The 12,046-nt window shown below is 42.2% G+C and overlaps 1 protein-coding gene across 1 annotated transcript; it reads left to right on the forward strand.

Annotated features, from left to right (window-relative positions):
• The first annotated feature begins 423 nt into the window (after positions 1 to 423).
• On the forward strand, positions 424 to 4,391 carry LOC310869889 (ADP-ribosylation factor-like protein 4D). The gene is made up of 3 exons (XM_083780862.1): positions 424 to 603; positions 1,448 to 2,340; positions 3,289 to 4,391. The coding sequence occupies exons 2-3, from the start codon at positions 1,897 to 1,899 to the stop codon at positions 3,451 to 3,453; spliced, it is 609 nt and encodes a 202-aa protein (XP_083636988.1). The 5' UTR covers positions 424 to 603; positions 1,448 to 1,896; the 3' UTR covers positions 3,454 to 4,391.
• The last annotated feature ends 7,655 nt before the right edge of the window (positions 4,392 to 12,046 follow it).

The raw sequence follows: 12,046 nt of genomic DNA on the forward strand, positions 1-12,046 counted from the left end.
TTTGCATTCTTGTCGCTGTTCAAGATGAGAACAACCAAAAAAAAAGCATTCCAGCTATTTCTGTCTCTACTATGATGAAATGTAGAACATAGGTAGGCCTAGTATTGTATTGAAAAATAAAAAATAAAAAATGCATAATATGTCAAGGTAAATGTTACATGTTCATCATTTTATGTAAGTAAATAATTAAGTACATGAAAATCATTTTAATGTAATGTTTAATTTTAAAAACAATGTTTGGTAGCTCTTGGCTCATGCTCTCTTGATTCTTTGGTAGTTTACTTTGGAGATGCTCTGGCTGTAGAACCGGGGCGTGGCTTAGAAGGCGTGACGTAAGGGGGCGTGGTGTGTGAGCCGAGGGTGCTTGTGTTTTTCAACTCAAGTTGTCTCCTCCTCAGAGTCCTCACTCACTCTGCTGTTTGTTCAGTCACTAGTCGCAGCTGGAAAAAGTCTTCACAGAGAGTAGGCTACACAAACTAAGCCGCGGATAGCCGGATACCAAAGCTTTCTACCAGGACTATTTAATTTACACAACTTATTTTTTTCGCCCACTACATACCCGGAATAATGTTAATCCTTTTTGGACCACGGAAGCGCTGAAAGGTGAGATGCAGATTTTGCTATTTTGGGGGGATTTAGTTGTGCGACTTGGTGGTGGTGTGTCTGTGTGGGTGGGGCGGTGTTGTGATCAAGGAGACTTAACTCCCTGCGGGGCGATCATCCAAAGACTGGAATAACAACATAGTCAAAAGCTCGAGCCATTCTTTAAACTCAATGAAATGCTGGTTTGTTTGGCCAAATCCTGAGCTGCTTGCTGTCAAAAGAGAAGAGGTTGTTTGCGAATTGCAACGGCGCAAACTAAGCTGAATGCATTTTTGTTTAAAAATAATCAATATTCGATCTTGTATCTGTAGGAAGTCTTGTAGGCTATGTTGTCGACTACTAATAGTATCATTGACGTTAACGTTAGACGCAAAACAGTCTCAGCGGTGTTTGTGTGCGTTATTTCCAGAATAGAGGTTGTAGCATGGTGATTGTTTGCTTCTAGTAGGCTACTGTGGTGGGCAGGCTATGCACGGGATGCACCTAGAAACAGCTTCAACTATCTGACAACACCGCCCCCGGTAGTTTTGGACAAAAGCTCGTCCATGACTACGGCTTGAATGGTTCATCCTTGCTTTTCGACGCGCAGCTAATCTAATTGCCATCATGCTGTAGACAAAATGATCAGAACCGTTTATTTATTAATGTTACTTTTTTTAATGTATTAGTTATTTTCTCGCCCTTACGGGGGAAATGCCATATGGTCTCTCTGAAATGAGATTGAACTGCTGCTGCTGCTGCTGTCTGGACTCTATTGCACTTAAATGTCACAGCTCATTACTGCCAGCCTAGTGCTCTTGTTAAAATAGCCGACTAATGTTTTCCTTTTTTCGCCATCCTTCAGCTGCAGTCAGCGTGTCTCCCTACTGACTACTCTCCAGCCTCAGCCTTTGAAGTGTGGGCAGAGGTGTGAATGCTCTCCACCCAAGAGACGCCCTTCCCACCTATCATTACCTACACTGTCTTCAAAATTCAGCCATTAATTTGCTGCAGAAACCCCATTTAACCAGCTCTCAGGAGGAGGAAAAAAGCTACAAACCAAAGACCCAGAAAGGCTAATTGACCGGTTTCAAGGCTGAAGACTTGCACAAACATACATTCGTCCACTCCCTGCTTTACCACAACTTTTTCCAGAACCGAGAGCCTCTGCTGCCAAGAAGGCATCAGTCTATCCTGCCAAACAGCCAAAAGGGGACTTCAAAGCCATATCCTGTCAAAGGGATTTAGCTTAATAAATCCTCAGCCAAGGTGATTCTGTGGCAGCTTACCAAACAGGAACAACAGCAAACAAACATGGGCAACCACCTGACAGAAATTGCCCCCAACACGCCTTTCCTCCCCAACTTCCAGCCCTTGCATGTGGTTGTGATCGGACTGGACTCAGCAGGGAAAACCTCCCTCCTGTACAGGCTCAAGCTCACGGAGTTCGTGGAGACGATCCCCACCAAAGGCTTCAACATGGAGCGGATCAAGGTGTCCATGGGCAGCTCCAAGGCCAACAGCACCACCTTCCAGGTGTGGGACGTGGGTGGCCAGGAGAAGCTGAGGCCCCTGTGGAAGTCGTACACCCGGCGGACTGACGGGCTGGTGTTCGTGGTGGACGCGGCCGAGGCGGAGCGCATGGAGGAGGCCAAGGTGGAGCTCCACCGGATCACACGGTCAACGGAGAACCAGGGCATCCCGGTGCTGGTTCTGGCCAACAAACAAGACCTGGATGGAGCCATGTCTGCTTTAGAGGTGAGGATTGATGAGGGTGATAATCAGTTATTTTATTTTAACTATTTTTTTTTTTTATAAAATGAGCCCACATTGTGTAGGCTAGGCAGATGATATAGGTACTTTGTCGGTGCTGTAGGTGAGAGCTGCCGGTCGTGATTCATCAGTGATTTCTCACAAAAAATATGTTTACATGGAAATCTACATTGCCTAGGCAAAATTCTGCACCGTAAGCTGAAGATGTGATTTATAAAGGGGACTGGGGAGGAGGCAGAACCCAGCAGATGTTGAACTACTGTCCATAGGGAACGGTTAATTTTATTTTGTGGTATTGGGACAGAGTAATCAAGCACATTTTTGCCATGTCAGCATTACAGGGCAGTGTCGGTAATAAATTATGTGACAGTTTATGGGAAACGTCATAGGATGTGCTGATGAAGCAACATTTATCAGTGTCTTGTTTACAGGGTGCTGTCTGTGATTTATTGCCATCAGTGACCTTTCTTTACAGAACAACATACATTTGGGGGTATCTGGTTGCAAAAGAAGCACAGTTCAGCTGTGTCCACTATATGGGCTAGCAGTGATTTATCAATAAGGTTTTCTAAAGCTCATTAAGAATTATTTACCTGTTATGTATTGGTAAAGTTTTTGTCTTCTTAGTTCTTACCTCAGTTGGTTTACAAAAACATTGACTTTGACATTGAAATAAAAACTTTTGTGGAAGTCTGTAAACTCATGAAGCACAAATTGACAAATGACTGGGCCGGACAAATTAAAATTTGAATCTCCTTGTGAAACCTGTTTGGGTGGCCATATACGATCGTAGGAAAACACTGGTCTATGTGTCTAGAATGGTAACTGCTGTATTGTATGATGCCATCTTTAGGGGCAAAACATTTTCAGTGCAATCTTTTCAAGAATATAATTAGATTTGCATTCTAATTTTCCTGTGTACTCTGTTTTCAGGTGGAAAAAGTCTTGGCACTCCACGAGCTGAGCTCTTCCACGCTCCATCACACACAGGGATGCTCGGCGTTGGATGGACAGGGGCTACAGCCTGGCCTGGAGAAACTCCACGAGATGATCCTCAAGAGGAAGAAGATGCTCCGACACAGCAAGAAGAAGAGATGAAGTGGATGATGATGGACGGAGGGGTTAGTGGGTCCTCCCCACACACGCTTACTTGTCTCAGGGGACTAAACACAGTCCTGTTAATGACACTATCGGGGACTACGGAAGGGTGACATTTTAAGCACGAGGGGTTTGTTTCGGAGGAACGTTTTCCCCCTCAGACTGTAAGTTTGGACGTTTCCACACAGTTCCAACTTCAGGCTACGTGTTCAATGCCATGGTTTTTACGTTCCACTTTGGAGCTTGGCTACTATGCTAAAGAACTTTCCACACTTGAATGGCCCTACTTCCTTTGGGATTGTCTCTGTATTTTTGACAACCTTCCTATTTCTTCTCATCTCCCCTATCCTGCTGAAGAATGTGGTGTGAGGGGATAGTTCCAGAATGACGATTCAAACGCAAAGACCGGACTGTGCAATATGTTGAAGACTGATGCACTCACTCCTATTTTGAAGGATATGTTGTACCACGTGGTACCCTTTTTGCAACACGTAATTTGATATAACTGACTGTAGTGCCAATGTAAAACTAGGCCTGGCCCCTGAACATTGTTCCTGTCCCTACGGCATATGGCGGTTCCTTTTACTTTGTTTTGTTGTTAACGCTTTGTTATAGTTCACTGTGTTGCATGGACGTTCGCCCAAACACCTGCTTGGGAGTGTTAAGACGATCCTTTTGTTGATCAAAAGAGGACTATTATACTGTTATAATTATTGTTATGAGTAGCAAAAACACCCTGGTGTATGGTTTATCTATAGCATTGAGATCCGAATGGAGACGTGCCAATAATCTAAAAGTTGAAAAACCTGCTCTGTCATAACCTGGGACAAGCAACCTCTGGACTGAGGCTTCTACTTCTAACAATGCAAGTTTTTGAGATTTCATATTGTTTTTGCTCTCACTGACCGCAGTTGTTGGGTTGATACAGTTCAGTGTTCTTTGAGGGAGGGTGGGGGGGGGCTTAAGGTTTGCTTGGTGAAGCCGTTGCTACAAAAAGTTGTTTTTACATTCTGTACATAATGTTGTTTTTGTAATAGCCTACTTGTATAAATGAATAAATTATTGAATAACTTTTGCATTATCCTGTCGAATGTCACGTTGCCTTTTCAGAAGCAACACGTGTTGTCAGCAAGGATTTTAATACACAAGGGTCTCTGTGGGAGAAGGGGAAAAAAATGATTGGCTGTATCCACAGTTGGCATACACTGGCCTTGAAGTTATCTATGCCATACAGAGAGCTATGACAAATTCTCTGAAAATGCTCATGGTTTCGGTATGAGCTGAAGTTGATTCACACTAGCAGGCTGAGCTACTTGGATGAGTAACTAATAGGACTTGTCACTTGTGTAGTAGCCCATATACAGTATTTCATCACATGCGTATCAAATTCAGTTTCGCACAAATTACAGCTCAGATTAAATCATTTCATCAGTGTAGGATGGAATAGGTCTCACTGTCCTCTACTCCTGTAGAAATACATGGCACTATTGTCGTCACTGCCTATAACCATTATCCCTAAACTTCTTTAACTTTTTACTACCGGTAATTACTTCGGCTATTTGAGCTTTTCAAAAATGTTTTCCAAAATAGTTTAAAAAGGAAAAAGTTTAGGATAAGGGGTAAGGCAGTGATGGATATAGGGCCCATAGTGTCTCCCCGGCACCCAAACTAGATAGAATAGAATGAACCACATAAGCCCTATTTAATAATGATTTTTTTTCCTTCCCAAATTGCCTTTGAAGCGTTTTAATTAAAAACATTTATTTTAGGAAATGCCGTATTTATACAGCTGTAGCCTATATATAATAATAATGGGTCTAATAATGGGTCACAGCCCATAGTTTGGGAACCACTGCTCTACTTTCCCTCACCACCTCTTGTCATACGATACAGAGTATAAAGGGCCTCCTTCACATTACTTCCCCTTTTGAGGTGGCTTTGCCCTGAAGTGTCTAATCCATGAACAGTCTTGGAGTGACAAAGAAGATATGTGATCTTGGAATATCAGCTTTCATGTCACCAGAGGCGGAGGTCAACATGCTGCACGTGAATATTGATTCCAAAGAATTTTGATATCAAAACCCTTAGTAAATATATACATTCCTGTTTTTCTGCTCCTCATATTTCCTGTCTTCTCTATTGTGATCACCCTCCGCATGACCCACTGGCACAGAAACCCTCATCCGTCAATCTGGATGAGGGTTTCTGTGCCAGTGGGTCATGAACAAAAAGTTGACTGGGTCACAGACTAAACACCCTGTATGGCAGAATGCATCATAACTTCATAGTGAAAGTAAACTGTATATCCGGAACCGGATCTAGATCTAGAAACGGCTGTGCCTTGGAAAACAATACACTTAATTAGTTTAAAATGTCAACTAATGATGGTTTAGCTAATATTGCTTAGACATTTGTTGCTCCTTCTCAGAAGAAAATCTTCAGTTGGAGTGGTTCTTTTAAATAAACTGCCTGGCCTCAAATACATATTCCCTTGAATGATATACCCACTACTGCCTAATGCACATGAAACAGTTTCAAGTTAACATAATCCTTAGCCAAGTATTCTTGGTAGCAAACTGACAGAGAGACAAATTTGGAAAACTGAATCCGTAAGCCGCAGTGGAGTACAGCCAACGTAACCATGCCTCCTGGCTGCTCTCTAGTAATTACTCATCCAGTGCTGGTGGTAGTCATCAGGGCATATTGTTATATTCTGTGTATTCTGGCCAACCATAGGGTCCTAGGTAGTAGTTTGGAGGATTTATGGTTAGAAAGAAAAACTACGATCGCAGAGACTTGGTGCTTTCATGAATATTTAAAGGATATTTGAAAGCAAGGCTGTGGGCAGAGAACACTTCAAACAGACATTATAAATAAATAAAAACACACACACACGCACACACACACACACACACACACACACACACACACACACACACACACACACACACACACACACACACACACACACACACACACACACACACATACTGTAAGCTCGTAAAAACAACATTGCTGCCATATATTGTTACAGATGTACAGGAGCATACATTATTTCTACTGTAGTCTTTTGTACTACAAGCTCAATAGACCCTTTTCAAGCAGCACACCACCCCACCTCTCCACAACAATAAATTAATTAATACATACATACATATATTTTGAATTAATACATAAAAAAATGTAATAGCTGATCTACAAGTCGAAACATGTTGCAAGTGCGACTGGTAGAGAAACAGTATCATCGGCATGCCACAAACCAATGCCTCTAATCCTGCTCCCCATAACCAAATGATTATGGGGAGTGACGTACACATGTACACAGGAAACAATGAATGTGACTGTGGGTGTGGGCTGCATCCATCCACGTCACAATACCAGCTGGTTATTATATTCAGGTCTGGCCCTCAGGGCCCTCAAGGGCCAGCCTCAGAGGAATCTGATCTGCCAACCAATACTGGCCCTGCCCCCAACGACCTAACTCAGGCTGCTTTCTGATACCAAATCCACACAGCCAAACCCCCCTACTCTTAACCTCCTCTCCACTGATACCAGTATCAGTCAGCTACTTGTCTGTGCGGCCCCCTCCCGCTGGCTGGAGGCCTCCCACAGTGATGTAATTGTAAGCAACTTAGATAGTGAAGTCAAGTTTTACACAATCGGCTTAAAGCCAGACAGAGAACACATTTTTTCCTCCATGTTAGGCTCTGCCTCCTGAAGACAGGATTGGAATTCCACCCTTGAGCCTGTGGAATCCAAACAATTTCACCAGTGCCTCACCACCCACAACCACCTATTCTACTGGCAGCCTAATCCATAGAGCATATAGCTAGATGTCAGTATTGGCAAATCCCTCAATAAAATTCAGATATAAGAACGTTTAGTCAGAATCAGATACCATCCCCCCACGAGCTAGCTCAGTGGCCTTATCACTCCCACCATAAACCATTATGTTAAATCCTGCAGCCTTATTCCCAATTATACCAACAGCCATATGTTAAGGTGTCGTTCCTGCCAGTGAGGACAATAGCTTCCTCTTGGGCTAGAATCGCAAAACTATAATCTGACTGATGGCGATGGCCAGCATGATAAATGGCCATGCTACCTATTGAACCACTTATTCAAAGCCTCAGGGGTAGCACCATTCCCTAGATAGATCATAGAAGCATAATATTTCTACTGCTGATGGGAGTTCAATAACTGTGTTGTTGGCACTCTTTTCTCCATGTCCCCGAATACACTTCAGTCTCCCATATTACCAACACTGGAAACAAATATATAGGTACAGCCGCACAGGAAGCACCTTCTCCGCCAAATAGATCGATTGCCTAATGCCTATAATAGAGGAGATTGAGCAACATAAATCTAATAATCCTCACACCCCTGACCACCAGCCTGTGGACATGGCCCAGCAGCTGTCAAATACAGACAGGAGTGTATTTCCTCTCACATCCCTCACTGTTCAAGAGCAAGAGTCTAACTTCACCTCAACAGTGAGGTAAAAATGTAGCCCCCCCCCCTCTCTGTTTTAATCATTAGCCTTGGCCTCCTCATGCACACTTCGCTTCCACTGATAGTCAATCCAATTAGGCTGATTGGAGCACCCCCCCCCCCGTCTGCCAGTCGGTAAGCAGCAGGATTAGTTATTTAGTCAGCAGTATTGGCTGGAATCCCCCCTCGCCAATCCCTAGCACAAAGAAAGGAGTCGTCATCGATTTACTTGTGTCTGATTCGATCACGGCTGTTTCTGCTGTCTCAACGTTAAAAAGTGCACTTCTTCACACTCTCCATTAGTTGTCTGCCCTGGCTCTCAGCCATGTCTACTGTGTTTGTGTTTACTTTGTCCATTTTTGATTGGTGCAACCTTACTGACATAGCTATATATACTCTTAGTACAGTACAGTACAGTGAAAGTACAGTACAGTACAGTACAGTAGTAGAGGGGACCCCCACACGGTAAGTCTGTCATTTCTCAACCATTCCGGACGCGGGCGGCTCGCCGGAACCGGGCTGGCCCCCTGGGCGCGTTCCTGTGAGTCTGGAACTTCCGGGGGAAGATTGTACTAAGTCGAGAAAAGAGGTTCACTTCAAAGCAAACATCAATGGAAGATCCACCTAAAGAGCAGAACTGTATGCTACTCTGTGATTCATCAAAAATATACTTAATTTGAATAACAATCTATGTACTCAATTACAGTAACAAGACTAATTAATTTAGTTACTTTACACCCTTGCACCATCTCACTGAAATAGCGGCTGGCAGGCCGCCTCAATTCATCTTCCTGTGACTTTCATGTCTCTGTCTTGCTCATTCACACTGAATTGTATTTCTACCTCTATGTGCCCATGTTGGCAATTTATGTTTACTTATTTCTCAGCAATGTAGCAATGTATAAACGCAGTCTGTTGGCGTCTCTGTCTCTATCTCTCTGTATCTGTCAAACAAATTCTTTCTTTTTTTCTTTTTTACATACTTTATTTAGATTTTTTTGTCAAATGCAAGACACAACACAACAGTACAAGACATCAAATACAAATGTGTATTTTCTATATACCGTATTTATAATGTTATGCCTCTTTCTGTCTGTCGCTGTCATAATTGCCTCTGTCTCATTGTGAATCTGTCTCATTTACTCTGTCCATCTCAAATGTCTGACTCTAGAGGTTTTTCTCTCTCACTGTCTCTTTGGATATGTTTCAAATTATTGTCTGTGTAATTGTGCCTCTGTGTCTCTTCTTCAGCTGTAGAGAGCTGTCTTATATTAGCTGTGGTTAAGCACCATCTTCCTCTACAATTACAGCTGGATAACTATGGGGGATTAAGAATAATAACTATCCAGTATATTTCCTCTCTCTGCCTGTGGCTATTTTGACCAGATCTTCACGGGTATATACAACAACAGACTGTACACAGGCTGTAAATGAAGTCTGGACAAAATGTCAGATCAAATCTGTACTAATTTCTTACAAAATGAGTCTGTTGTGTAACTGCATATTGGGCATCTATAGCTCTCTCTCTCTCACTCCCACCTCCCCCCCCCCCCCTCTCTCTCTCTCTCTCTCTCTCTCTCTCTCTCTTTTCACTCCTTCCACACACATTTCACCTACATTTCCCATCTTTCAGAGTAGAGTGGAGCAGAAAGCTGTAATTGTAGAGAGGGTGGTGTGGTGGTTTTCTGATGTGTATGTACGTGACTATCTCTCTGCCCAGAAGGCCTTGCCCGTTCTAAAGGGAGTCTCCCTCTTCACACCCCATTTCAGAGATGAGATAGGTCTTCCAAAATAGAGCAGGCCCGCTTCTTAAATAGAATGTTGCAGCATTCCGTGCAGTTCTGCTTCTAGGATGCCAACTGTAAACAAACCTCTGAATGCGTGTAGTAGATTTCAAAGCATGTAGTCATAAATACAATACCTAAATTATGTATGTTCCTTTGTAAAAGAGTGTATACATAATGGAATCGCACAGTTGGTGAGATGAAACCAAAAACTTTATTTAACATGCCTTAATCAAGCCCTGCTGATAATGCATAATGGGATACAAAAAATGATCTAAAAATAAAACAGACGTAAAATTGAGGAAAAAAATCATCATTATAATACATAACATAGTAATTGTCTCTCTGTAAGTAATACCGGTACTGTAGTCTCCTAGACTCACTGGCTCCATAAACAACCCCTCCGCAGCGAGAGACCACTGCACTGAATAATAACATGTTCTTGTTCTACTTGTTCGCTCAATGTAAAGGTTAAAGAAAGGAGACGAGGGAGTGCATCAGGGAATGGTCTCAAGTGATTTGGTGACCTCGGAGACTGGCATAACTGTTCATAACTATGTGAGACATGTCAGTGCTTTCAACTATGTGCGGCCCTGTAGCATTCTCTTCTAATGAGACCATGGAACGCCTGCATGAGACATTTGGTGTTTGGTTGCTCTTTTGTTTAATTGTTTGTTTATAAAGGGTTGGGATAGATGTCTGACAAAATTCATAAATATGAGTAAGCCTCAGAATAAGCTGTGTTTAATAGCACATTTATAGATAAGTCTCTCACCTCAAAACATAGGTCCAGGATATCAAACAAACAAAGAAGGGACAACCACCAAATAAAGACAACCTTCATGACACAAAGATTTATACTCTTTCATGCACACCTCAACAGTGATTCACTGTTTATTATTATTATTTATTTTTTTGTGGTGTGGGTAATGATGTGGCAAATGATCTGCTGAATCCATATTTGAATGTAATTTGTCCAGTAGAACCAGCAAGTCCTTGTCCTTCCCTGCAAACTGTGTTACCACATTTGAACCCCATTTAATCATACAAATATGATGATGTTGATTCCTGGTTTTCACCCAGACGACCTGGGTTCAACTCCCGGTATGGGAAGTCATTTATTCAGTTAATTTATTCAGTTAATTCTGGAGTCTTCAAGTTCTATGCATACTGTTACTTGAAATTAATTCTTACGTGTTGCATAAAGCGGAGAATCAGGTCTAGTACAGACTGGTTAAACCTTACACATAACTATATTGTCACTCAAGTAATAAAATAATGTACTGTATGTTCATTGTTCATGAGTTAAACATAAAACCTTAGTTTAAGGTCAAGGTATCTTTATTGTTACATGTTTTGCACAAACTTTCCTAATACATTGTAGCAGCAATACAAAAGGATAATAACATACATTATTTGCACATGCAAAAATTGTGTTTAACATCAATAATTGTCTTTCATATAAAAACATGTCTTTGTCTGTCCCATATGGTCTAGCAGGTTTTCACCCAGGTGGCCCGGGGTCAACTCCCGGTATGGGAAGAAATGTATTCTGTTGATATCATACGACTGGTGTCTTCAAGTTGGACAACGTGGAGTGGTGTGTCCATATATCATTTGATTGTTACGTATACAGTAGATTCCTCTGAAAAGATATACAGAATACAATAACAGACCAGACTAAAAAACTGATCCAACTCAACATTATTCATAACATGACATTGCAAGGAAATCTAAATGACTGTTAACAACACAAAAACATGCACTTATCTCTGTGTCACTGTGTCAAATGTATACTGAAAACTAACAAGGGGGCCATGCCACTATTGCGAAAAAGAAACACAAGCCTCTGTTGCATAAAACCCGAAAATCCCTATCAGATAACAAGGAATTGGTGCAACAGCTTTCCTATAATCTACCATATCCATTATCTTCTCCCCCCATTGTGTTCAGTTCCACAGCCAGCGTGTCAGGACAGAACGTGTAGAGGAGGCCAACGTCAGCAGCTGACGTCAAGGGCTGTTCCACCAAACGCCTCCCCATATCTCCACACCCACCTACCTGTATGTAAAGAACAGAAGTTAAATACCACAGGCCTGGAAACAGGACCATCCGGATGTAGCCTTCTGTAATGTGCCTCAAGGCATCGTAGCGCAAAATGTAACTCTATGTGACCAGACCTGTGTGCATACGAAAATATTGCTGAGACCATGTCCTGCCATGCCTTTCAAAGAGAGGAACTTATTCATTTGGTTTTTGTGTCCACACCCCTGGACTACTCGGTCCAGCTCCTAATGACTTGACTGCACTCAGAATGA

Source organism: Protomyctophum parallelum (genome assembly GCF_964188405.1).
Source record: "Protomyctophum parallelum genome assembly, chromosome: 13".
In the NCBI taxonomy this organism is placed as follows: Eukaryota; Metazoa; Chordata; class Actinopteri; order Myctophiformes; family Myctophidae; genus Protomyctophum; species Protomyctophum parallelum.

Coding starts and splice junctions, on each gene's coding strand:
- LOC310869889 (XM_083780862.1), top strand. CDS start 1,897: ATGGGCAACCACCTGACAGAAATTGCCCCCAACACGCCTTTCCTCCCC. Junction 2,341..3,288: donor GAGCCATGTCTGCTTTAGAG/GTGAGGATTGAT, acceptor CTCTGTTTTCAG/GTGGAAAAAGTCTTGGCACT.